Consider the following 25,679-nt stretch of genomic DNA (forward strand, 5'->3'; position numbering starts at 1 on the left):
GCGATGTGTTAAGTTCCAAGGGAGGAACAGACTATGCAATACCATGACCAAAAACAAATCCATGAAATAACAAACAGGCATTTACTGAGCCCAAGCAGAGCTTATATTCTCCATCAGGAATCGTTGTCTCCATTCCGACCGAATGGTGTTGCGAAATTTTACACCCAACGTTGGCCAACAGACGCTTTCAGTAACTTGAGCATTGTTTAATAAGGTAAATTTGCTATTTATTTTTGTGTTTTTTTAACCTTCTATAACAGTTTTCAAAAATTTCACCGAGTACCTTTGCAAGCATCATACAGTTTTATCTTAGAGATTAAACAATTCGTATATTCATAATTGTTCATTGCGCACGTCTTTCAACATAGCTATTATATTTGAATGCACACGGCAACACGTCCACATTATATAGAAACAGATGTTGTTTCCACTGAAAAAAAAGTAAAATCTACGGAAACATTGCATGCGACGTCCACAAAAATGCAACTTTAAAAAATGTGCATCTTTTATAAGTTTTTATAAACTTGTGTCAGTTATACTAAAAATTAATGAAATATTTTGTTCGTTTGATGCTACATCTATTGCCCACTGATTCTTTCCTCATGCATTTGAATTATTATTTTATGTTTCTTTAATCACTCTGTAATGAATATGTTATGTTGTAATTAATGTTATGCTCTTAATGGGCTCTTTAATTTGGAAAATAAAAATATTGTATTGTATTGTATTGTATATTATGTCTTACATAGTTTAGGTCAATATTGAATTGTCACAGGTGTGGGTTTTCTTATAACACCGTGGCCTACTTACTGATCGTCATATTAAGGTGACTGGGGTATCTTGGATTTTGTAGTACTTAGCAGATAATAATTGGTCTAGATCTTTAATGAAATGTGCAAATTTTGAGAGAAGTATGTATTTCACGTGTAAGAATTTTTATGTTAATATAGAAAATTACGTGTTTATCATATTCACAGCTGTATATTTTCAACAAAAAAGCAATATTTTTGTTTGATTCGGTATTTTTTCCAACTTTGCGACATAAGATAAGATAACTCAGATTGAAGTGGAGATAAAGTACTTTTTTATAATAAAAAGTGTTGTGAATTTACCTATTTTGATATGTACTTAAGAAAACAAGTCTGGTGACGACGTTTATTTTCCTTTTCTTATCTGAAAGCATTTCATAAGAGCTTTATTCTCACATTTTTACTTAACAATAACAATTACAATAACAATAACAATATACTTTATTTGGAAACACTCAGACACATATTTACATGTGCAACAAGTTAAAATTATATGGTGTAGTTTTTTTTTTATCACACATAATTGGATTTTCCATCATGCATAATCTCAGAAAGGCGGGGATACCTTTCACTGTTAACCTGTTTTGACCATTTTCAAGGTGTTGTTAACTGTAATTTGAGATAAAATTAAAGTGTTAACCATTTTCAAGGTGTTGTTAACTGTAATTTGAGATAAAATTAAAGTGTTAACTGTTTTCAACCCACTGTCTGTTATCTGATCTTAACTGTAATGTAAAAGAATTTTAAGATTCACACTAATCACATTAAATTTACTGTCCATTTCTTTATTTACGGTGCTTCTTCAAAGGAGTGACATAAACAGCATATATGTAACTAGTCCAAATAATTATGACGTCTTGAAAGGCTATTTTATTTTTTATTTTGAAAAAAAATATAATAGCCTTTCAAGACGTCATAATTAATAATTATAATTATGACGTCTTGAAAGGCTATTTTATTTTTTATTTTGAAAAAAAATATAATAGCCTTTCAAGACGTCATAATTATTTGGATTAATATGTATACGTAAATGTCTATGGAGATCTTTGAGAATAGCAAATCCTTTATGTCACCGGATATATTTATCCATTTTGGTTCATTATTATGCATTTCATATTAATTGTGTTTTCCGTGTTATATGTTTTCCATTCATATCATATTCATATTTCATATCATCATGTTTCTTGACGATTGACGACAATAGTTTTGCGCTGCATATTTTGAAATAGACTATAGCTTTATACGCTATGCTTTGCTTTACGTACTCAATATTTAAATTAGTACAATAGAAAGTTAAAGCGATTCTTATTATTTAAATGATATATATTTATATTTAAATAGCATGAGTTTTGCATGAGCTCAAAGCGCGGCAATACTAACCATATATATATTAATACAATTTCACTTTTAAAGTTAGTCACTGGTCATTATTACAATCGGGGAGGCGGCAGACTAATGTCTACGCTGCAGGTACTTGTAAATTTATTTATTCTTTTAGCAATGTTTAAAATGTTTCCATTAAAGTAAAGTTATTTTAGTATTTCATATATAGAATTCAGTATGGCTTGAAAGCCGCATTTTGGTATATAAGTTAAGGTCAGAATAAAGCTCCGTTGCATGCAAATATTTCAGTATAGATATTGTTCATATTTATTGGAACATAATTGTAAACTTGGGTTACAATTTGTATACTTGCAGATTATATAATAAAGTATTTATATATTGGACGACTCATTAAATGCAGAAATGGCCCACACGCATTACAACGACAAGTTTATGGGTTTATGGTGATTTATCCCTCATCCCAAGTCGATTTTATATGGTGTTCCATTCTTCCTGCGACATTTTGGAGGTTCCACCGAGATCGTCCAACGTTTATTGTTATACAGTCAAATTCGAGAAAATGGTTCCGGAACAATTAGTACCGCTACTTCATGGTGAGACAACAACCACTTGTCAACTTTGATGTCAGCAACTGCTTTATATATTGTGAATTTACGACTATGAAACCCTGTTGTTTGAAAGGTATATTTGAAATTCATATTTCTTATAGTGCGCATATCTACCGGGAAGCTCATACTACATCATGTAAATATGTTTGATGTTATTTATTATTAGTGAAAGTCAATTTACAAATTTCAACTGAAACATGCACGGTCAGCATACCTGTGAAGGTGAATGTGTATTGCTTTATCACGTGACAACCTAGACATAGAAGGAATTTAATCGATCAACGTTCCGCACGGATGGAGATTTTTACAACTGTTGCCGGTGAACTGTAGTAGTATTTATTTGACATTCATTTATGAAAACAAACTGTTATAAATATTTATTGATTTAAAAATTCATTGTGTTTTATTGTTTGAATATATTTTATCATCTTTACTGTATTTTACAGATTTGATTATTGTTTGTGCATGAATAGAAGCACGCACCTGATTTAACAAGTTACGCACTAATAGTTACAGCAGCGACGTAAGAAAGCGACTTGCATTGACACAGATATATGAGTAAGTTCATCATCATTACATCATTTTCATTTCATTCATGTGTATTGTCCTTGTTTTGTTTTGTTTATTTTGTGTTGTTTTTGTCGTTGGTTAAAGTTCAAGTGATGGCTGAAGCGGAGTCAAAACAAGGTTTAAAAACTGAACCTAAGATTTCAGAAGAACACGTTCAGAAAATGATTGAGTTTTTGAATCATAATACAAGCTTTAGAGTTGTAACATCAGATGAGTTTGATAAATTAAGTAGTGAGAAGCATGTATCTTTTGGACATAGTACTCCTATAAGGGGAACTACTGCTCATACTAAGCCTCCTTTGGCACCTGTTAGGTCTTCGTCTATAGCAAGAGTGGCAACTTATGCTGCAGGTTTTGGTAATAATACTACCGTTTCTTGTTCAAACTCTTCATATGCAAAACCCAAGATACCTGTATTTTCTGGGGAAGAAAAAAGTGAAGTGTCTTTTGACGTATGGAAGTTCGAAGTTAAATGTATAATACGGGAAGGTAATTATACAGATACTATATTATTGCAGTGTATAAGAGGGTCCCTAAAAGGTAAAGCTAGGGGTTTATTGTTATCACTCCCAGATGGGGCTACACCCACACAGATTATTGAAAAATTAGATGGGATATATGGAAATGTGTTCAGTAGTGAAGCATTGCTTCAAAAGTTTTACATGGAAACTCAGAAACAAGGTCAGTCTGTTGCTGATTATGGTATGAGACTTGAAGATATTGCCCAAAAAGCTGTTGAAAAAGGTCAAATTAGCTCACAGGCTAAAAACGACATGCTTAGATCAAAGCTGTGGTCAGGTCTCAGAGATCCCCTTTTGAAAAATGCTAGTCGTTATAAATACGATACTGTTGAAAAATTTGATCAGTTATTAAAAGAGATCCGATCTATTGAATTGGACTTATCAAATTATGCCTCAGGTTCTGACAATAAGATTCAACATCAACCTGCGGTTGTTGAACAGTCAGGTATGCAAGAGATGATTAAGTCCATGAAGCTCTTGAATACTAGAATGGAATCATTTGAGGGAGAGTTAAAGAAATTAAAAGAAAGTAAACCTGATGATCATACAAGTTCGTCAAATAGTCAGTTTCGTGGCCAAGGTCGCGGGAACTATCGAGGGTCTGATAGAAGGGGTAGATTTAATAATAACCGTGGCTGGCGTGGCCGTGGTTATACAGGAAACCAACAAAACCAGAATTATAATTCTCAGACGAGGGGTTTAAACGGGTAAAGGTCTCGGTTGAGGGACAAACCAGAGACTTATATAGGCCTGAGAATGTGCCTAGTCCCAAACTTGTTGATACTTGTACGCAGAGCATTCTTGCTCAACGTATGATTGGTTTAGCAAATGAATCTTTTATTTACATTAATAATACAAAGTGTAAGGCTTTGATTGATACAGGGTCCATGATATCAACAATATCTGAAGGTATGTTGAATGAGTTAACACCTCCACCTGAATTGAAAAGTTTAGATGACTTTAGCTTATCAATTAGTGTGGCAGGAGGTACCACTTTACCGTATTTAGGTTACATAGAAGCTAGTATAAAGGTTGATTTTGTAGAGCAAGATTTTATGATACCATTGTTGGTTGTCTCTCTTACTGATTATAACAAAAATGTACCTGTTATTATTGGTACAAATGTTATCAGATTGTTAGATTCATGTTCTATGGTTGGTAGACAGCAAACTAACATAGACAAGATCCCAAGAGAGTGGGATATTGCTTTTAATTCTAGCAAAGATGAAGCAATAGGTCAAGTTTACTCTACGAATAAAAATCCCATCAAGATCAAACCTTTATCTGTCTTAAATGTATCTGGTTTAGCAAGGTCTAAGACACCAGAAGCATGTACAGTAGTGACTGAGAGTCTGTCAGATGACTTGTCAGATGTGTCAGTATGTCCACGGGTAGTAAACGTTAAGGGGTCAACTTGTCGGGTCCCAGTTAGAATATTTAACATGACGGCCAAAGCTATGGTCATAAAACCTAAAACACACTTGTGTTCTCTGAACGAGGTTAAGGTTGTCCGTCATGTAGATGTGCACAGTGCTGAAAGCGCTGTTGATGAAGAGAAAGGGAGTTTGTCTGATCAGGAGTTATCATCCCTAGGAATTAACTTAGAGAGTTTCGATGTTCCTGAGGATACTAAACTCAGATTGAAAGGTTTAATTAGCAGGTATAGGTCTATTTTCTCCCAAGGACCCACTGACATTGGGCTCACAGATCTGATGGAGCACGAGATCCAGTTATCAGATGACAAACCCTTTAGACAACCTTACAGGCGTATTCCTCCAGCATTGTTCGATGAGGTAAGAGAACATGTACGTGAAATGCTGGAGGCGGGCTGTATAAGGGAGTCTAACAGTCCTTACGCCAGTAACGCGGTTCTCGTGCGTAAGAAGGACAGTTCTTTGCGCTTCTGTTTAGATTTTAGATCTTTAAACAAGAAGACAATTCGGGACAGTTATTCTTTGCCTCGCATTGACGAGACAATTGATTGTCTAGCTGGGGCTAAATACTTTACGCGACTGGACCTTCGATCGGCATATTGGCAAATGGGCATTAAAGAGTCAGACAAGCATAAGACCGCGTTTTCGTTAGGTCCATTGGGGTTCTATGAATTTAATAGGCTCCCCTTTGGTCTGACAAACGCAGGGGCATCGTTTCAAAGATTGATGGAAAGATGCATGGGAGAAGCTCATTTACGTGAATGCTTAGTATTTTTAGACGATATTGTGGTATTTTCACGTAACATAGATGACCATTTTGCTAGGCTTGAGTCTGTTTTTAGTCGTCTTAAACACCACGGCTTAAAACTCAAAGGTAGCAAGTGTGAATTTTTTAAGAAGGAGATTAAATATCTTGGTGTTATAGTGTCCGCCGACGGTATCAAAACCGACCCAGAGAAAGTTATAGCAGTCCAAAATTGGCCAGCTATAAAGAGCATTAAGGACCTTCGTAGGTTTATAGGTTTCACTTCCTATTACAGGAAATTCATTAGAGACTACGCTAAGATTGCAAAGCCTCTTAATGACCTATTTCTTGGACACCCTACGAACAAGAAGAACCTTGGGTCTAAACGAAAGAAGTCTAGTAAGCCTAGTCCTTGGAAATGGGGTCCCGAGGAACAGAATGCTGTTGATCTTATTATTGAAAAGTTGACAAACCCACCAGTTCTTGCATATGCAGATTTTTCATTACCTTTCATTGTAAACGTTGATGCAAGTGGTACCGGTTTAGGTGCCGTCTTGTATCAAGAACAGGAGGGTAAAGAACGGGTGATAGCTTACGCTAGTCGTAGCTTACGTGGCCCAGAGAAGTTATATCCAGCCCATAAAAGAGAATTTTTGGCGCTTAAATGGGCTGTAACTGACAAGTTTCATGATTATCTCTTTGGTAGCAAATTTACCGTTAGAACGGATAATAATCCACTTACGTACGTTCTCGGTAAAGCTAAATTAGATGCTACCGGCCATAGATGGGTTGCTTCATTGTCAAACTATGATTTCAGCATTGTGTATAGAACAGGCAAGTCAAATATTGACGCTGACGCTCTTTCTAGACTTCCGTCCGATTGTAAAGAAGTTTTTAGTGACGTAGTTCAGGCTATTTGTAAATCTATAGTATTAACTCCAGATACAAACCCTGCTATTGAAACTGTATGTTTGTCACATGATATTCAGTTTATAGACAGCGATAGCGAGATTTTAGCCGATACATCCAAATTCGCTGATATAGATTGGACGTATGAGCAGAGACAAGATTCATGCTTAAGTAGAGTTATTGATTTAGTTACAACCGGTCATAGACTCACTAAGCGTCAGATGTCTCATGAGACGGATCTTGTCCGAAGATTATTGAGAGAATGGGATAAACTTTGTCTGAAAGATAAGGTTTTATATAGGAAAAGCTACATTAATCATGAAGCTGTGTTTCAACTAGTATTACCTTCTATTTACCATGAACTAGTACTGACTGCTCTGCACGACGATGTAGGTCACCAGGGGCGCGATCGTACTTTATCACTTGTGAAATCAAGATATTTTTGGCCGGGTATTGATAGAGACGTAGAGAGAAAAGTTTCGAACTGTCAGAACTGCATACTCAGAAAGTCGAAGTGCAGGAATTCTGCATCATTGGTAAATATATGTTCTTCCTACCCTTTGGAGCTCATTTGTATAGATTTTCTAACTCTTGAGCAGTCAAAGGGAGGGTATGAGAATATTTTGGTCATTACGGATCATTTTACGAGGTACGCTCAAGCTATACCTACGAAAAATCAGTCCGCTAAAACTACAGCTAAAGCATTATGGGAAAATTTTATTCAGCACTATTCTTTTCCATCTCGATTTCACAGTGATCAGGGACGAAATTTTGAGGGTAAGGTTATCCAGGAACTGTGTAGATTAGCAGGCATAAAAAAATCTCGCACTACTCCGTATCACCCGCAAGGGAATGGTCAGTGCGAGCGTTTTAACCAGACTTTATTAAACATGTTGGGTACTCTTGATGATGAAAAGAAATCCAATTGGAAAGTGTATGTTGCGCCGTTAGTACATGCCTATAATGCAACAAAACACGATACAACTGGATACAGCCCACATTATCTGATGTTTGGTTGGCACCCGCGGCTTGCCATTGATGCTTTTATAGGTAATCCAAACCAGTCTGTTACAAAAGATCACTCTGCATACGTGAGTGATTTGAAAAAACGACTGCAGTTTGCCTATAGAACAGCTGAAAAATCAGCCGAAAGGACTGGGAGACGTCATAAAACGCGATATGATTTGAAAGTCAGACAGTCAGTACTGGAGCCTGGTGATAGAGTTCTACTTAAAAATGTGGCGTTTAGAGGGAAACATAAATTAGAAAATAAGTGGGGTAAACAACCTTATGTTATAGTTTCAAAACCTGACTCTGATATTCCGGTTTATATCATCAGACAGGAACACGGTCGGGGCCGTAAAACAGTACATAGGAATATGTTACTTCCCATTACTTCCATTCCCATTTTAAACCCTCAGTGTAGTGAGAACTCCCAAGATAAGAGAAATGTAGTTTCAAAGAAGAAAGATTGTCCGTCTGTATTAGTAGACAAAGTTTTAGACTCTGATAAAACAGTGGACGAAATCACTACGGACGACCAAGTTGTTTCAATTACTTCATCTGATATTTCTGAATCTGATTCAGAAGAAGAGTTTTTAGTGCACGATTGCCCGAGGCGTCGAGTAGATATAGTACTGCCTCTGAACCCTTTAGCGGATGAATTTCATCCGGGCATTTTGAATCTAGATGAAGTAAGTCAGCGATCTAGTAGTCCTGACAGTAGTATTGAACAATCTGATGGTCAGAGGTCAAGTATTTTAGATGTATCTGAGTTTAGCAACCCAGTTCCCGTCAGTAGTGAATCAGAAACCAGTCCTGATAATCAAACGTCAAGCGCCTCTGATAATCATGCGCCGAGCGCTTTAGATTATGTCCAACCAGAGTCTGAAATTCAAGTGCGGCGGTCGAGTAGACAAGTGAAACCGCCAGTCCGTTTTCAAGATTATGTTAGATACTAGTATTTTAATGTTTTAACCTTTGAATATTTTTTTATTGATATTTGGAATTTAGTTTTATTTCTATTTAGTTTCATTTTTGTTTGTTTCACAGAAATGAATCAGCATACATATATTTACACGTCTAGTAGAGGAAAAGTTCTAGAAGGCAAAGTTCGTTGTAAAACGTTAGTACGTGTAGTGCCTGGAGGAAAATTGGAAACTTTGTGCAAATATGCATATGAGGATCTTAAAGATATAGACGGTCTGAAAATCGTGTATTTCATAGCTGGAATACCGGATATTTGTTCTTTAGAAAGGAATCGTAGATCAAATTATGAGGAATCATTTCTTAAAAGAACTGACAATAGTTGTTTTGAACATGCATTGAGACTAAAGAATACTATAGTAAATACAGAAACTAAATTGAAAAGTATAAATTGTAAGGTAGTTTTTGCTACTATTACAACTATGAGTTTCTGTCTTTGGAATTTACATAGATTGTCTATTGGAAAAACAAGTCATTTAAAGTATGAGAATGCATACGATAGGATGCAGCTAGAACTTAACTCCATTATACAGGATGTAAATAATTTTATTACAGAATTTAATCATACAAATCATGTTATCACTCCATTTTTTCATTCTCCTGTACATAAATGTAAGAGTGGAAAATTTAGATATTTGTATAACAGATTAGTGGATGGGGTACATCCTACATTTGATTTGGCAAGAATTTGGATTGATCGTTTGTCAACGGCAATTCAAAGCAATGAGGAAAGATTTTTTTAATTTTATTTAACTTTTTGATATTTTTTTGCTCTGTTATTTGTTTGTGAATCCTATTGGTTGTCTTGAATTTTGGTCATTGCTATATGGTATAGAGGCGTTTGCCGCATACCTATCTAGAATGCCCAAATTTCAAGTGTCATATTGTTGTATAAGGTTTGATATATTGGTTTCGATATAGTTTCGAGACGAAACTTTTTGTAGGAGGGGGTGTATGTCACCGGATATATTTATCCATTTTGGTTCATTATTATGCATTTCATATTAATTGTGTTTTCCGTGTTATATGTTTTCCATTCATATCATATTCATATTTCATATCATCATGTTTCTTGACGATTGACGACAATAGTTTTGCGCTGCATATTTTGAAATAGACTATAGCTTTATACGCTATGCTTTGCTTTACGTACTCAATATTTAAATTAGTACAATAGAAAGTTAAAGCGATTCTTATTATTTAAATGATATATATTTATATTTAAATAGCATGAGTTTTGCATGAGCTCAAAGCGCGGCAATACTAACCATATATATATTAATACAATTTCACTTTTAAAGTTAGTCACTGGTCATTATTACAATCGGGGAGGCGGCAGACTCGGGGGGGCCACTTCAAACTTTTTTTGGTAGGGGTGAGCAGCTGAGACATCAAGTACTCCACCCTTTTCATATATTTTGTTAATCAAAAATATATACCTTGTCATATATTAATTAACAAAAAAACAGACCTATAGATATATTTCAATATTTTCCAATATTTTCCCCGCTCATCATCTTGTAAATAGTCGCAATAATATCACCTTCTTTTCCAATAAATTGGTCACAATCGTGTCATCTTAAACACTTTTTTCTTATTGCCGTTTTACATCTTTCATTATAAAGATATTCAATTCCAAATTACAATACATATAAAAGACGTTTGGTCAGATCATAGATGGTATTACATCTGTGGTCAGATAAATGTAATATCACCCCCAGAGCATGCAGAGTGTAACACCTTCACTGATTTTAACATGTTAAAATATTAATTTAAAACTGATAAAAACTGATAAAAAGTTTCATTGCCGTTCCCTCTTAAAGGACGCTGTCACAATGGAATTTCTTTAAATAATTGTTATCATGTTTTATGTATACAAACCCTTGAATGTTAATTAGGTGCAAATGTCAAAATAGTTGGATTTATTGCATCTATCACTGGCATCAGTGGAAATACCACATCAGAATAAATAGAGTTTAATTGGTTTGACAAATAACTGATGCATTTACGACTGTGGTTTAACCGCATCAAAAATAAATACGGACATCTGATTAGTTTCAGATACTTATGATATAATCAAGCAAGTGATAATAACAACCTATTGATATATTTCATCTGAATTTCTAACCCTTTTCATATATCGTAGAGCATGAAAAAGTGACCTATTCCAGCGGCTCATCCCTACCACTAATTATATAGCAAGTGGCCCCCCCGAGGCGGCAGACTAATGTCTACGCTGCAGGTACTTGTAAATTTATTTATTCTTTTAGCAATGTTTAAAATGTTTCAATTAAAGTAAAGTTATTTTAGTATTTCATATATAGAATTCAGTATGGCTTGAAAGCCGCATTTTGGTATATAAGTTAAGGTCAGAATAAAGCTCCGTTGCATGCAAATATTTCAGTATAGATATTGTTCATATTTATTGGAACATAATTGTAAACTTGGGTTACAATTTGTATACTTGCAGATTATATAATAAAGTATTTATATATTGGACGACTCATTAAATGCAGAAATGGCCCACACGCATTACAACGACAAGTTTATGGGTTTATGGTGATTTATCCCTCATCCCAAGTCGATTTTATATGGTGTTCCATTCTTCCTGCGACATTGATAAAATTGAAAATGGAAATAGGAAATGTGTCAAAGAAACAACAACCCGACCAAAGAGTAGAAAACAGCCCAAGGCAAAACAAAAACGAGTCTTCGACACAGCGAGAACATCATGCGCCAGTAGGAGGTCGGAAGCTGGTTCCTAAGAGAGCAATCATTTAACGTCAAGAAATTGGGAGAGGGTAGAAGTTAAATGGTCGTTCCCTGGACAAAAATGTGTACTAGTTCATATAAAATGAACGTCACAATAAACTCAGAAACATAAAAAGGAATGAAAATTGAAAAAAAAAATTAAAGACTATGGCAGAGGTTCCAGACTTGGGACAGGTACAACAAATGTGCCGATGTTAAAAGTGTTTTGTTAAATCTCAACCCTCCCCTATGTGTACCTCTAACCAATATAGTTCATTTCTGTCTCCTATTTATAATTTATCCGAAAGTTAACAAGAGTGGCCACTTCTCACCAAGCTAAAACCCTGGTCAGTCCCAAGATAAAAAAAATTAAAGATGATATAGAAAGTTTGATAATTTACATTGACCCAGAGCACTTGAATGGAGTGGTGAAAAATAAAGTACTGTTTGAATTTGCAATTCGAAAATAATTGAACAGTGTGGCCTGGTAGAAGAGGCAGAAAAATGAGGACTTGGTTCTCAAATTGATGCAATATTTGCTAGTCTAAGACTTCAGAATTTTTTTTCCTCTATATACCTTAATATAAAGTGTTAAATTAAAGTATGTAGGATTTTTTTTTGAGAGACAAGTGCCTGTGCATAATCTATACAAAATCTGTCAATTTTGATGAAGCGTGAAAAAAGTGTGGTGACCCATACTTTTTATTATATTTTGGAAAAAGGCACTATAAACAACATTTTGACAAATGATTAAAATTTCTATTGATTTTAATTCAGTATTCATCCACATTAACCGTCTCAAACCAAAATAACTTTAAAAAACTCATGCAAAAATGCTTCTTGTCCTCAAACAAGAAACATCAACACTTCAATGAATTTAAAACACATAAACAGGGAGATAACTCGTGTTATTTTTACATACCAGTGTTATCCTGGTCGATTCCAGTAAGATCTCCTTACAACCAGAGATTGTGTCTGTGCCTGGAGCACCCATTGCAAGTGGAATAACAGGATTATCTTCTTTCTCATTGTACAGTTCTAAGTCCTCAAATAAATCTCTTTTGGACTGTTTCGCCATCTCAATGTTAACCGGTAGAAAAATATAATGTATGGAGAACAGTAAGGGACACCCTGGTTTACTGATAAGTTTAACGTTGAATAAAACTGATCGAAACTAAACGTTCTTGTACCTATTCAGATATAAAAGTCACTTTGGGCGATTTATGATATTTTATGCCTGATTACAATCATTTTAGAGTGTCAATTTAAATAAAAAAAACAATTAAAAAACGAAACAAATCAAACAAACAAAAATAGAATGAACCTTACACATTATCAAAATCACATGGTATTATACAAGTTACAGATATCTATCCCAAAATATCGATTTTCAGTTCATTCCTTTTCAGCGTGATCATGAGATTTCATTTATTTCAGCGATTTCAGTACGATTTCATTGTAAAATCTAGTGGCAACAAATTACTTCCCCTGCAATGAACACAGAGAAATATTTTTTTTCAATGTTTGACACATGTAACCACTTGCATGTAACCGATGTAACCATTTCGTCGTGGAGGTAACAAAACAAGGTAACTTTTACAACATTGATAACATATTTGTTACGTTTGGAGGACATGTTTTTCAACAGACTGTCGGAATTCCAATGGGAACCAATACACCTTATCGCTATTTGTCCGCCATTACTGGATATCACACAGGTTCCCATAAAATTTTGACGTCATAAAGCAAAATATCTGACGCCACAATGGAAAAGTGATTGTTGTTGACGTCAAAAGTTCAAGCAGCCGGGATTAGCAATAAGGTGTAATCGACTTGTTTCCTTGTCATTATGATGCTGACTTCATACATGAACTTCTTAGGAAGAAAGATAAGAAGTTAGCAATATCCTTTAACTTTATGTTCCGCTATATAGATGATGATCTCTCACTAAATAATACAAAATTTGATGACTATGATGATCTCTCACTAAATAATAAAAAGTTTGGTGACTATGTTGAACGAATCTATCCCATCGAACTAGAGATAAAGGATACTACAGATACAGTTAAGTCTGCCTCATATATTGATTTGACATCTAGAAATTTACAATGAGGGTCGGTTGTAAGCCCAGTAGTCAGCACTTTTTGTGCTGACATGAATTATCATTGATATTGTTATATTTATAAATTAACTGTTTACAAAATTTTGAATTTTTTGAAATACTAAGGCTTTTCTACGTCAGGCATAGATTACCTTAGCTGTATTTGGCAACACTTTTAGGAATTTGGGATCTCAATGCTCTTCAACTTCGTACTTGATTTGGCTTTTTTTTTTTTACTTTTTTGGATTCGAGCGTCACTGAGAGTCTTTTGTAGACGAAACGCGCGTCTGGCGTATATATAAAATTTAGTCCTGGTATCTATGATGAGTTTATTTACAACCACTGGGTTGATGCCACTGCTGGTGGTGATTTATTTCCCCGAGGGTATCACAAGCCCAGTAGTCAGCACTTTTTGTGCTGACATGAATTATCATTGATATTGTAATATTTATAAATTAACTGTTTACAAAATTTTAAATTTTTTGAAATACTAAGGCTTTTCTACGTCAGGCATAGATTACCGTAGCTGTATTTGGCAACACTTTTAGGAATTTGGAATCTCAATGCTCTTCAACTTCGTACTTTTTTTTTTTTATTTTATTTTATTTATTTTTTTTTTTTTTTAACTTTTTTGGATTCGAGCCTCACTGATGAGTCTTTTGTAGACGAAACGCGCGTCTGGCTTATATATAAAATTTAGTCCTGGTATCTATGATTAGTTTAAACACAACCACTGGGTTGATGTCACTGCTGGTGGAGATTTATTTCCCCGAGGGTATCACAAGCCCAGTAGTCAGCACTTTTTGTGCTGACATGAATTATCATTGCTATTGTTATATTTATAAATAAACTGTTTACAAAATTTTGAATTTTTTGAAATACTAAGGCTTTTCTACGTCAGGCATAGATTACCTTAGCTGTATTTGGCAACACTTTTAGGAATTTTGGATCTCAATGCTCTTCAACTTCGTACTTTATTTTTTTTTGGGGGGGGGGGGGATTCGAGCGTCACTGATGAGTATTTTGTAGACGAAACGCGCGTCTGGCGTATATATAAAATTTGGTCCTGGTATCTATGATGAGTTTATTGAAAACATAACTTTACGACTAAAGAGATGATTTCAGATACCCAATTTTGAACTTTCCATTTCTATGTAGCAACATTCCAGCAGCGCCGGCATACGGAGTATATATCTCCCAATTGATACGATATTCCCGGGCTTGTATTTCCTATCATGATTTCCTTGATATATAAGTGTTTGTGCTCACAAGCAAGCTATTAAACCAAGAGTTCCAAATGGTGAAGTTGAAATCATCCCTTCGTAAATTTTACGGACGCCATCACGAGTTGGTTGACCGTTATGGAATAAACGTTTCACAGATGATATCGGATATGTTTCATATGTCGTAACTACAATACCTTTCCCTTTTCACGAATGTGACCTACCGAATTAGACTATATACCTGATTTGTATTAACATAAGCAACACACACGACGGGTCCCACATGTGGAGCAGGATCTGCTATACCTTCCAGAACAACTGAGATCACCAATTTTTTGGTGAGGATCGTGTTGCTTAGTCTTTAGACTTCTATTTTGTTCCTTGTGTACTTTTATTTGTCTGTTTGTCTTTTTATGTTTTAGCCATGGCGTTGTCAGTTTATTTTTTATCTAAGAGTTTGAATCTCCCTCTGGTATCTTTCGCCCCTCTTTTACAGTATCGCCATTATCATTCTATGTAGTTTTGCTCTTGATAAGTCAGTATTGTTATGCCCCACCTACGATAGTAGAGGGGCATAATGTTTTCTGGTATGTGCGTCCGTTCGTTCCTCCGTCTGTCCCGCTTCAGGTTAAAGTTTTTGATCAATATAGTTTTTGATGAAGTTGAAGTCCAATCAACTTAAACTTAGTACACATGTTTCCTATGATATGATCTTTTTTATTTAAAATCTAAATTCGATTTTTGAACCCAATGTCACGGTCCATTGAACATAGAAAATGATAGTGCGAGTTTTAGGTTAAAGTTTTTGGTTAAAGTTTTTAGTCAAGGTAGTTTTTGATGAAGTTGAAACTTGAAACTGAGCACACATGTTTCCTATTCCAAAATTTTAATGCCAAATTAGATTTTTGACCCCACTTTCCCGGTACACTAATCATAGAAACTGATAGTGCAAGACGGGCATTAGTGTACTATATTACACATTCTTCTTTAATTCTGCAATGAGATAGAGAGGATATTCTTATTTGATTACAGCAGAGACATATATACACATATGTATATATGTCTCTGATTACAGTAAATGGTACAAATATACATATCACTACTTCGGGCTTACAACTCCATTTTCTACATTTTTTATTAAGACAAACCAGACACTGAATGATTATACCACAAATTTGTGAAAGTTTTAACCTATGCATATATACTTTAAATACGATAAAAAAAAATCATGTCTTTTTCAGGACTTCTGCTCCAAATGTAGTATGGCATGTTATTGAGATATGGTTCTGGTTGATGGATGTTCATGAAGGACCTGTTGTACAAAGTATATCACTGGATTGAGCTCTCTGTCTAAGTGTATAATTAAAGTGCTTTGCTTTGAGCTCGGTTCATTGTTATGCAATTCATTCTTTGTGAAATAAAGATTTTACAGACAACTCTCATGTGCAAGGATATCTCAAAGTATTATCATTTCTATGTACAATGTAAGTAACAGGGCGATAAAAGCATTTTATTTTTTGTTTGAACCAAACATTATTTGTCCATTGACCAAATTTAAAAAAAAAAAGAACAAATTTACACAACAATGCTACTCCCGCTACTAGCAAAATGATGCTAGGTTGTATTAATACATCTGTAATGCCTACTGATGACTTGGTCCTGAGTGTAAATGGTCATTCAATTATGTTAAAAATTAGACCAAAATTTCAACATTATTACTCGTTTGTTTATTTTGTGTGAATTAACATTGTAACAGTAAATGTTAATTACAACAGCAACACTTTCATACCACAACAAATACTGTATTGGTATCACTTATATTTGTATCCACATATTAACAAAAAAATGAAAAGAGAATAATTTTTCAATACCATTTTCATATTGAATACTATAACTATTTAGATATTTGGACATATTAAGTAAATGTTTATAATATCCACTTGACATGCTTGAAATTCTTTCAGATAACTTTTGGAGCAGTTATGAGTCTTTAATGCATGCTCACAAAGGTTCTTTCGGTGATATCATTTTCGTATTGGTCAAAACTTTGTTTTGCTTTCACCAGCTTTGAAGGAGATATTATCAAAGAATTGATAGAAAACAGCACAGGTCAGAAGCTTACTTTCTAGCTCATCAGGCCCAAGCATCATGTTAGGCATTGTCATTACTAAAAACCAATAAATGTCTTCTAATCTGAGGATCAATTCAACATTTTAAAGTGTTTTACTAATGATACTGACAAGCCACCACAAAGATATATAAATAGAACCATACAAATAGTTAGCAAATACATATACAAAAAGATGTGATATGATTGCCAATGAGACAATTCTCCACAACAGACCAAAATGACATAGAAATTAACAATTACAGGTCACCGCACAACCTTCAACAATGAGCAAAGCTAATACAGCAGAGTCAGCTATAAAAGGTCTCGAAATGACAATGTAAAACAATTCAAAGGAGAAAAATAACAGGCTCATTTATGTACAAAAAATAAAGAAAAAACGAATATGTAACACATAAACAAACGACAACCACTGAATTACAGTCTCCTTATATCATGTTCTCAGATATCATCTCTCAATTTAAAAAAATCACGAAAAATTGAACCTATTATGTGTTGCCCTCCTAGCTATCAAATGTATCCAAAATCAAAGATGTGGAACATATTCTATCCTAATCATTTGGTAACTAATGCAATTAGTGTCTCTTCCATGCCCGTTTGGAACATAAAAACTAAACTGAATATAAAATAAACAACACTCCTAATGCTCAGGTTGGTTGTCATCGTGCAACACAGTTAATAACACATATAGGAAAATCATAGAACTACATTTATCATAAAACACTGTCAAACATCCAAACATACTATCCACACTCATCTGTGTCCACACTTGTTATTAAGACAAAAAATATATGTTCCTTTGTTCTGATTTACTTGTCTTATTTATTAATTCAAAACCGCATAATTCGTCAGGAAAGATATGAAGTCAATTGTGTATAACCGCATTAAGCATAATCCACTAGGGAACTAGCGCCTAACTTAAGTGATAAACATGACGCAAAAACTGTTGAATACAATTTTTGCATTTAAAAACTAATTGATAATACAAGCAAACAATATTAATAATGGTTAATATAAGGTCCAATTTAACAATGAAAACCTATATTCCAGACAAAGATGTATTAGGACATAAAACTAAGGTAAGATAAATGCTACTGATTTGTTGTCATAATACAAAGCAGATTCGAAATTGTTTTCAGATAGACCATATGCAACTTTATCTTACCTCCTATACATTTCTAGGAATATGATTGGTTAAAAGCGACCTCGTGGAGACCGTGTATATTCCATATTAGGTTAGTAGGGAGACGGGGCTTATTTCAATACACGGTTAGTAGTGGATTTACGACTTAGGCAGTGTTTGATTATTTAAAAGTATTGGAAGTTCTGTTTAATATTGTTATATCAAGGTTGTTGATTATAGATATTTATCGTTTACATTAGTTTTAGTGCAGACCAATTGAAGAAGGTTCTTAAAATTGAACACTTGAACACTTTAATACAGAAATAAGAAGATATCGTATGAAGGCAAACAAGACAACTTCAGTCTAAATTCAACAAATAAAGATAGTCGGTAAGATAAATTCGTTACATAGTGTGCTATAGTGACGAATTTACTGACCCTGTATATATCATATTAGGTCACTAACACACTATGTAACTAATATTATTTCAAACAGAGTTATTGTTTTGGTATAGGCGAAAAAATGGAAGAAAAGCTGAAAGAATGTAATGCTGATTCTTGTTAATTTAACATATTAAGTCTATATATTCATGTTCCCTTTGCTTTAAAAAGAGGTGTTCAACGTCTTTTGAAATGACAAAAGACCTGTTAGTTCTCTGAGTTTTCAAAGTCTTTTATCATGGTAAAAGACCCGTTGGCTTTTTTAACATTTTTGGATTCGAGCGTCACTGGTGAGTCTTTTGTAGAAGAAACGCGCGTCTGGCGTAAATACAAAATTTAATCCTGGTATCTATGATGAGTTTATTTAGTACTCTGAGTGGTCAAAGTCTTTTATCATTGCAAAAGACCTATTAGTTCTCTGAGTGGGTAAATTCTTTTATCATGGTTAAAGACCCGTTAGTTCTCTGAGCGGTCAGTCTTTTATCATGACAAAAGACCCGTTAGTTCTCTGAGTGGTCAAAGTCTTTTATCATGGTAAAAGACCCGTTTGATGTCTGATTGGTCAAATTCTCTCTTGGTTGGCATGAATGAACTCAAAGGTGAGATCCAAAGTCTACATCCGACAACTACAGCCATACCATATCTCTGTATTCTCACAACGCAATAAGCTTTTACAATCGGTTTATTGTGAGCGGTCCTGGCTGAATTTTTTTTCAATGAAAGCTATTAACAGCATATTTAATCAAATCTGTAATGGTATACACTTGTCACAAGGATGGTTTCGAGAATGTAGTTAATACATATGCCATGGTGAACTGTGTCATCTATGGCTTTATTTGCCGAATTTCAATGTCAATTCTGTTTTATGAAAACCATTACAGACATATGTTGTCATGTCTGCAGGCATTCAATACACTATTTATACTGGTTGTTAGTGTATTGACTATAACGACACTGTAAATATCACTGCGCTGTAAGTAATACTAGTATTAGCTTTGTGTATATCTATTTAATTGATAATGAATTACAATACAAATACATAAAAGACAGTTTTGATATTGTTTGGTCAAAAACAACTTTGAGTTTACATCATTTTTGTTTTGTTTTGATTATTATCTTTTTTTTTCTGTTCATGAAACACGACCAACTGCACTATAGTGCCATGCATTAAAAAGCCAATACATCAAAATTAATTGGACATAGAAAATGTAGACATTAATCAGCTGATAAATTTTCATGAAGCCAGTTGGAACCATGTAATTTTACTACAAAACAGAATTAAGAACTAAAAATATGAAATCAAAATCTGTCTCTTTGTTTGCGTCAATATAAAAGTATTAGCTACGAGGCACTAGAAAGGGCTAACAGTCTACCATCAGCTGTACGGACACAATGGCAGTATACATTTTTAAAAATAACGTCCATAAAGAAACATTGGATACAAGGCACCACTGTAGACAAACAGTCAACCGATACGGACACAATGGTAGTACATGTAAAAACACTCCTATAAAGAAGCATTGGTTAGCAGGCACCATTGTGGACAACGGTCCACCATCAGTGGTACGGACACAATGGTAATAATGTAAAAAAACGACCATATTGAAGCATTGGCTACAAGGCACCATTATGGACAAACAGTGCACCAGCTGCGATACGGACACAATGGTAATAATGTAAATAACGACCATATTGAAGCATTGGCTACCAGGCACCATTATGGACAAACAGTGCACCAGCTGCGATACGGACACAATGGTAATAATGTAAATAACGACCATATAGAACATTGACAATCAGACACAAATATGGGCTAGCAGTGGTATTGTTGACCTGCCAGCCGCGGCAATGGTAGATCAGTCTTTTATGGATTCAATGAGATTTTTTTTATTATCTCTTCTGGTGTAGTTGCAATTAACTCAAGTTGCAGCTTATTCAAGCACATTCGGCGTTTTTGTTTGGATCCTTCTATGAACCGATGAAGATTTTTCCAGAGATGTGCCGAGTAATTTTAAACATTTTATTTACTTCAAGAACTACATATACAATGACCATTTTTGTGTATACTGGATGATTTAAATTATACATTTAGTGGTCATCGTTCGACTTATATATTTCAGGTTGACTATTCGAACATTAACTATGATTAAATACCTTGGGGTTTGTATGTACATGCTGTTGATTGTTTCATCAACGTTGGCGTCAAATGGTAAGTTCTATTTTACCAGTGGCGGATCCAGGGGGGGGGGGGTGTTCCGGGGGTGCGCACCCCCCCCTTTATTTTTGCCGATCAATGCATTTGTATCGGGACATATGTTTTGCACCCCCCCCCCCCTTTGCCCTGGGTGCCCTGGGTTAGCACCCCCCCTTTCGAAAATTCCTGCATCCGCCCCTGTTTACAGCCTACATATAATGAAATTAATATTTATTTTATTGTTCATTCCAAACAACAGCATTGTACGACTGCGGCAAATTAAGAGTTTTGGGGCATGTTTTGTTCAAGGTCATTTGTTTTATGTTCAATATTAACCAACATGCTAAAAACATAGGTCAATGCGACTCAAGTTCATTCATTCGGTTCTACAATATTTCAACTAACAATATAAAAATGTAAGTGCGACATTATTTCGGGAATGGGGTTGGAAATGGAAATCAATATTTTTTTTTAAAATGAATTTAATTTCAGCCTGTTACAGAGACGGTAATTGGTATGGGGATGGTGAAGACATAGGTTTCCATGACGACTGTTATGGATGTAAATGCAGTGATGGCCTTATTTTATGTATCGACCAACAGTTGACGTGCGAAAGACCTGCATGTGGTGAGCGAGCTGTGTCTATACCAGGTCAATGTTGTCCAGTGTGCTTGTAGGACATTCATATCAATATCTGGTTTCACCACTGTGACGATGCATATACTTACTGTAATGAATAAAATTATATTTTGCCATTATGAACAAGAAGTTTTGCTAGCCTACATCTTTGTTAATGGTTGTTTGCTTCAATTGACGGACAGTGGTAAATATATTCCATGTTTCAAGTATCTATCCATCTTCGCTAGCCCGTTCTCGGGAGTGGATCGTAACCCTTGGCTAGCGAAGATGCTCTGACACAACACACTCTATTAATGATAAATTGAGTGTATTACATTATTATGTACATGTACAATGTATAGTTATTGTCAACAACAAACAAGCTATCGTTAAATAGATACGCTTCTTTTATTTTGAACACAAATGCATCCTTTACATGTTTAATTAGAAATGGAAATAAAATTAAAAGTCAAGTGAAATTCTGAATTTTAAAAATAAACTAGTTCCAATAATTCTTCCTTGTTGTGGTATAATGTAGGCCACATCCGTTTCGAGACCAGATAAGTAAATGTACCTATTGTTAAACTTAACTCGTTACATAACCATTGATATTGTTAAAAACAGAATTTTCAAAAAATGCAAATGTAACATAAATCTATTATTTGGAAGGATTTTATTTCACCATATCGTCCTTTTCGATTTTTTATTACCACACTTGTATTATTCTTATTTAAATAAGTTTTCAAATGTATAATTGATTTTTCCCCTCTAATATTTAGAGATATGAAGATGTGGTATGAGTGCCAATGACACAACTCTCCATCAAATTCAAAATTTGTAAAAGTAAGCCATTATAGGTCAAACTTGTACGGTTCTCAAACAGAGCCTATGCTCACAATTCACAGCAAAATATAAAGGGACCCAAAATTACTAGTGCAAAACCATTCAAACAGGAAAATCAACAGTCTAATCTATATAAAAACGAGAAACGAGAAACACTTATGGACCACATCAAAACACGACAACCTCTGAACACCACCAGGCTCCTGACGTATAGGACATGTACAAAAAGATGCAGCGGATTTGAACGTTTTATTAGGCGCCAACCTTCACCCAACCTGAAAAAATAGTGTAACATCACAACTTCGAAAAAAAGACACACTATGAAATATGAATTGAAACGGCCTAAGTCAATCAAAAGAAATATTAACAAAAAGACAAATTTTAGCTATGCAAAAGTTGCTTTTTGATCTTTTACTGTCAGTATGGATTTCATAATTACCCGCCCCCGTTTTTGACATACGAAAAATGACTTTTATGGTTTACAAAATCATTGTTTAGCCTGTGATCCTGGTCCATCTGAAATCCACTCTGTTGCCTACAAAAAAAGCAAGCATGGTCACAGAGAACACATTAAGCTCATGTAAACTGTATTATTAGAGTTTTTAAAGCATGATGGGGCGCATTTTCCTTGTTTTCAGTAACTGTCTATATTCTGTCATTATACGTGACCAATGCACTCGTATTTAAACAAGACGTGGAAGGTACCTTCACCAAGCAGACACTCAAATCTCATTAGTCAAAGTAGATCTGACAAAGCAGTGGCTAAAAATAGACGAATAGACTAGACTGAACGACGGGAGACCACTCTTAAAACTATTGATATTTTCACACGGGTAAAATCGATCCTGCTCAACTGAGTCGTCAAAATGCCCTTGGTAAGTATTAAATTAACTTCAGCGGTGTGGGTTTTTCCCATTGTTGGAGGCACACGGTGATGTATATAACTGCTTACGACAACGTCAATTATCCTCTTGTTGATGATTGTCTCATTGGCAATCCAAGATGTAAAGAGAGTAACTGTTTTTATCGTGTCTAATTCAGTTATATGATCTTTTATTGATGTCCTAAATTAACTTATTTCCAAATCCTTGACGTTAGAGTGTATAAAATTGAAAATTGAAATGGGTAATGTGTCAGAGAGACCATAGAACAAATAACAGTAGAAGGTCACCAATAGGTCTTCAATGCAGCGAGAAACTCCCGCACCCGGAGGCGTCCTTCAGCTGGTCCCTATAAACACATATATATACTAGTTCAGTGATAACGTGATGGACGTCATACTAAACTCAGAATTATACACAAGAAACTAAAATTAAAAAACATACAAGACTAACAAAGGCCAGAGGCTCCTGACGTGGGTCAGGCATATAATTATTTTACATCTTAAATTGAAAGAAATGTAAACTGATTTCATAACTAAAAATCTCTGGTTTGCATAGTAAGATATGCAAACAAACAACAATCAAATATGGTATTTGCCAATCACGACGCCCAAAATGAGCAGAATAATTAAAATATAATTTAAAAATCGGTTAAACAAAGGACATACATATATAACATTATTTATTTTTGATTAAATTGATTAATATTAAGTATAGTTAGTAACTGAAATAAGAGATTTCATATCAAAGTATAAATAAAAGTATATATATATATATAAATGACCCATTCTTTGTTACTTTGGGTCCTTTATTGGACAGCACGGCTTCATTTTCTACTAATATCGATTCATACTAATAACTAATTAGACGATAAAGTGGTTGCTTATTGGTTGCCTATAACGTCCATTGGTAAATATTCAAGTTTATGCATATTCAGGACGGGAACTAAATAAACGTTGAATAAACACAATAGGTAGGTTCTGTAATAGAGGCGTCCGGGATTGAATTTAAACGGTTACCACGAGAAATAAGGGTATATTGAATAGGGACAGAAATTTAGACTTGCAACAGGTCACCCTGCTCAAAAGAGTTGTTGCTAGGGTTCTTAACGTGCAAAGAGCGTTGCATTATCTTTATACGAGGCACTGGATTTAACGTCTCCATTCTGATCGGACGTGGCTTCAAAGGACAAGGTATGATAAGGGCCGTTTCTGGCCCCCCTTTTTCCAGAATTTTTAAACTTTGAAGTTGAAACCCATCACGCCTGTGTAATGAACTGCAGTATCTGATCGTCCATGTAGAACCTTATTTTTAGGTGTTATGTACTCAAATATTATCAAACTGAGACCTTGAAAAGCCCTAAACGACGAAAAGTGTAAAAAAATCTACAATTTCGTTATGTTCGGAGACAAAATTTGATATCAGCGCCAACGTAGACCATCTTGAAATTTTCAACCATCAACTGTACTCTTATGTATCTTTCACATAATAAAATATCATGGTGGTCTACGTTGGCGCTCATGTCTAAAACAAGTTGCTTTCTTTAAAAAAAAGAAAAGCAATACATGAACCTAAGACCGCTGACTGCCGGGTCACCAAAAGATTGTTGCTGAATTTGTGTTTGCTTTTGAATTGAAATAATTGACTGTGAATAGAAGAAGCCAGTTGGACGTATATATTTACAGCTTCTATTTGAATAGTTATTTTAAAGCTCGACTATTTTATATATTACTTGGGAATGTACATATTTTTTTCCGATTATAACCCATTGGCAAATCCTAATTTCTACTAACCGGATGACTTATGCAAATTGCACAAACCTATCGCAATATAAATTTATGCACTCAGTTTGCTTTATAATCTGGAATTCTGGATGCATTTATTTGATCTATCACATCTTTATATTTTGTTTCCTAAATGAATGCCTTTATATTCTCAACTCGTATTTGAAGCTGTCTTTACTCATGGTATAGATGTTGTATGCGGTTAAACCTGTGGCATGCATGTTTGGGACCTCTTATGAAGAGACTTATTTTGGTCTCATAAAACATCTCAAATTTTAAGGATTTCCTGATTTTACTTAAATCAATTCAAACATTATACAGAGAAACTTAGTTTTGCCAAAAAATTTCTTAATTCAGAAGTTTATGAATACCTGTACACACTTTCAAAATAACCAATTTATATAAAAAGGTATGTAGATATAAAAAACGCCAGACACGAGTTAAGTCTTCAAAAAAAAAAGCATCAGTAACGCTCGAATGAAAAAAATTAAAAGGCTAAATACATTACAAAGTTAAGGAATCTATTCCTTGGGTAGACAGTCCTCAGCTTTTTGAAAAGGTCAAAGTTTATAATAGGACAGTTACTCAAAAAAGAAACAAAAGAGAAACAACTCGAGGTCAGAATACCGTTAGTAATGATGACCGTGCTTGAAAGTCGCATGTAAAG

The 25,679-nt window shown here is 34.5% G+C and overlaps 2 protein-coding genes and 1 long non-coding RNA gene across 4 annotated transcripts in view; 2 read left to right on the forward strand and 1 right to left on the reverse strand.

The window, feature by feature from the left end:
• Positions 1-12,806, reverse strand: part of LOC143065487 (putative HTH-type transcriptional regulator YjiR) — a 28,306-nt gene extending 15,500 nt beyond the window's left edge. The window contains exon 1 of the mRNA XM_076239071.1: positions 12,599-12,806. Coding sequence (XP_076095186.1) covers positions 12,599-12,754 — 156 coding nt within the window. The 5' untranslated portion in view covers positions 12,755-12,806. The remainder of the gene's footprint in view (positions 1-12,598) is intronic.
• On the forward strand, positions 3,674-6,104 carry LOC143061963 (zinc finger CCHC domain-containing protein 12-like). The gene is made up of 2 exons (XM_076233819.1): positions 3,674-3,688; positions 3,739-6,104. The coding sequence occupies exons 1-2, from the start codon at positions 3,674-3,676 to the stop codon at positions 4,561-4,563; spliced, it is 840 nt and encodes a 279-aa protein (XP_076089934.1). The 3' UTR covers positions 4,564-6,104.
• A 5,686-nt stretch (positions 12,807-18,492) lies between the features above and the next one.
• Positions 18,493-21,644, forward strand: LOC143062503 (uncharacterized). 2 transcript variants are annotated; one of them, XR_012974794.1, is made up of 3 exons: positions 18,493-18,641; positions 20,813-20,901; positions 21,379-21,644. It is a non-coding gene; the product is annotated as an uncharacterized LOC143062503 (long non-coding RNA). The 2 variants fall into 2 exon arrangements; XR_012974793.1 differs by lacking the exon at positions 18,493-18,641 and adding an exon at positions 19,627-19,665.
• Positions 21,645-25,679: the final 4,035 nt, after the last annotated feature.

This window comes from Mytilus galloprovincialis, chromosome 2, assembly GCF_965363235.1.
Source record: "Mytilus galloprovincialis chromosome 2, xbMytGall1.hap1.1, whole genome shotgun sequence".
NCBI lineage: Eukaryota > Metazoa > Mollusca > Bivalvia > Mytilida > Mytilidae > Mytilus > Mytilus galloprovincialis.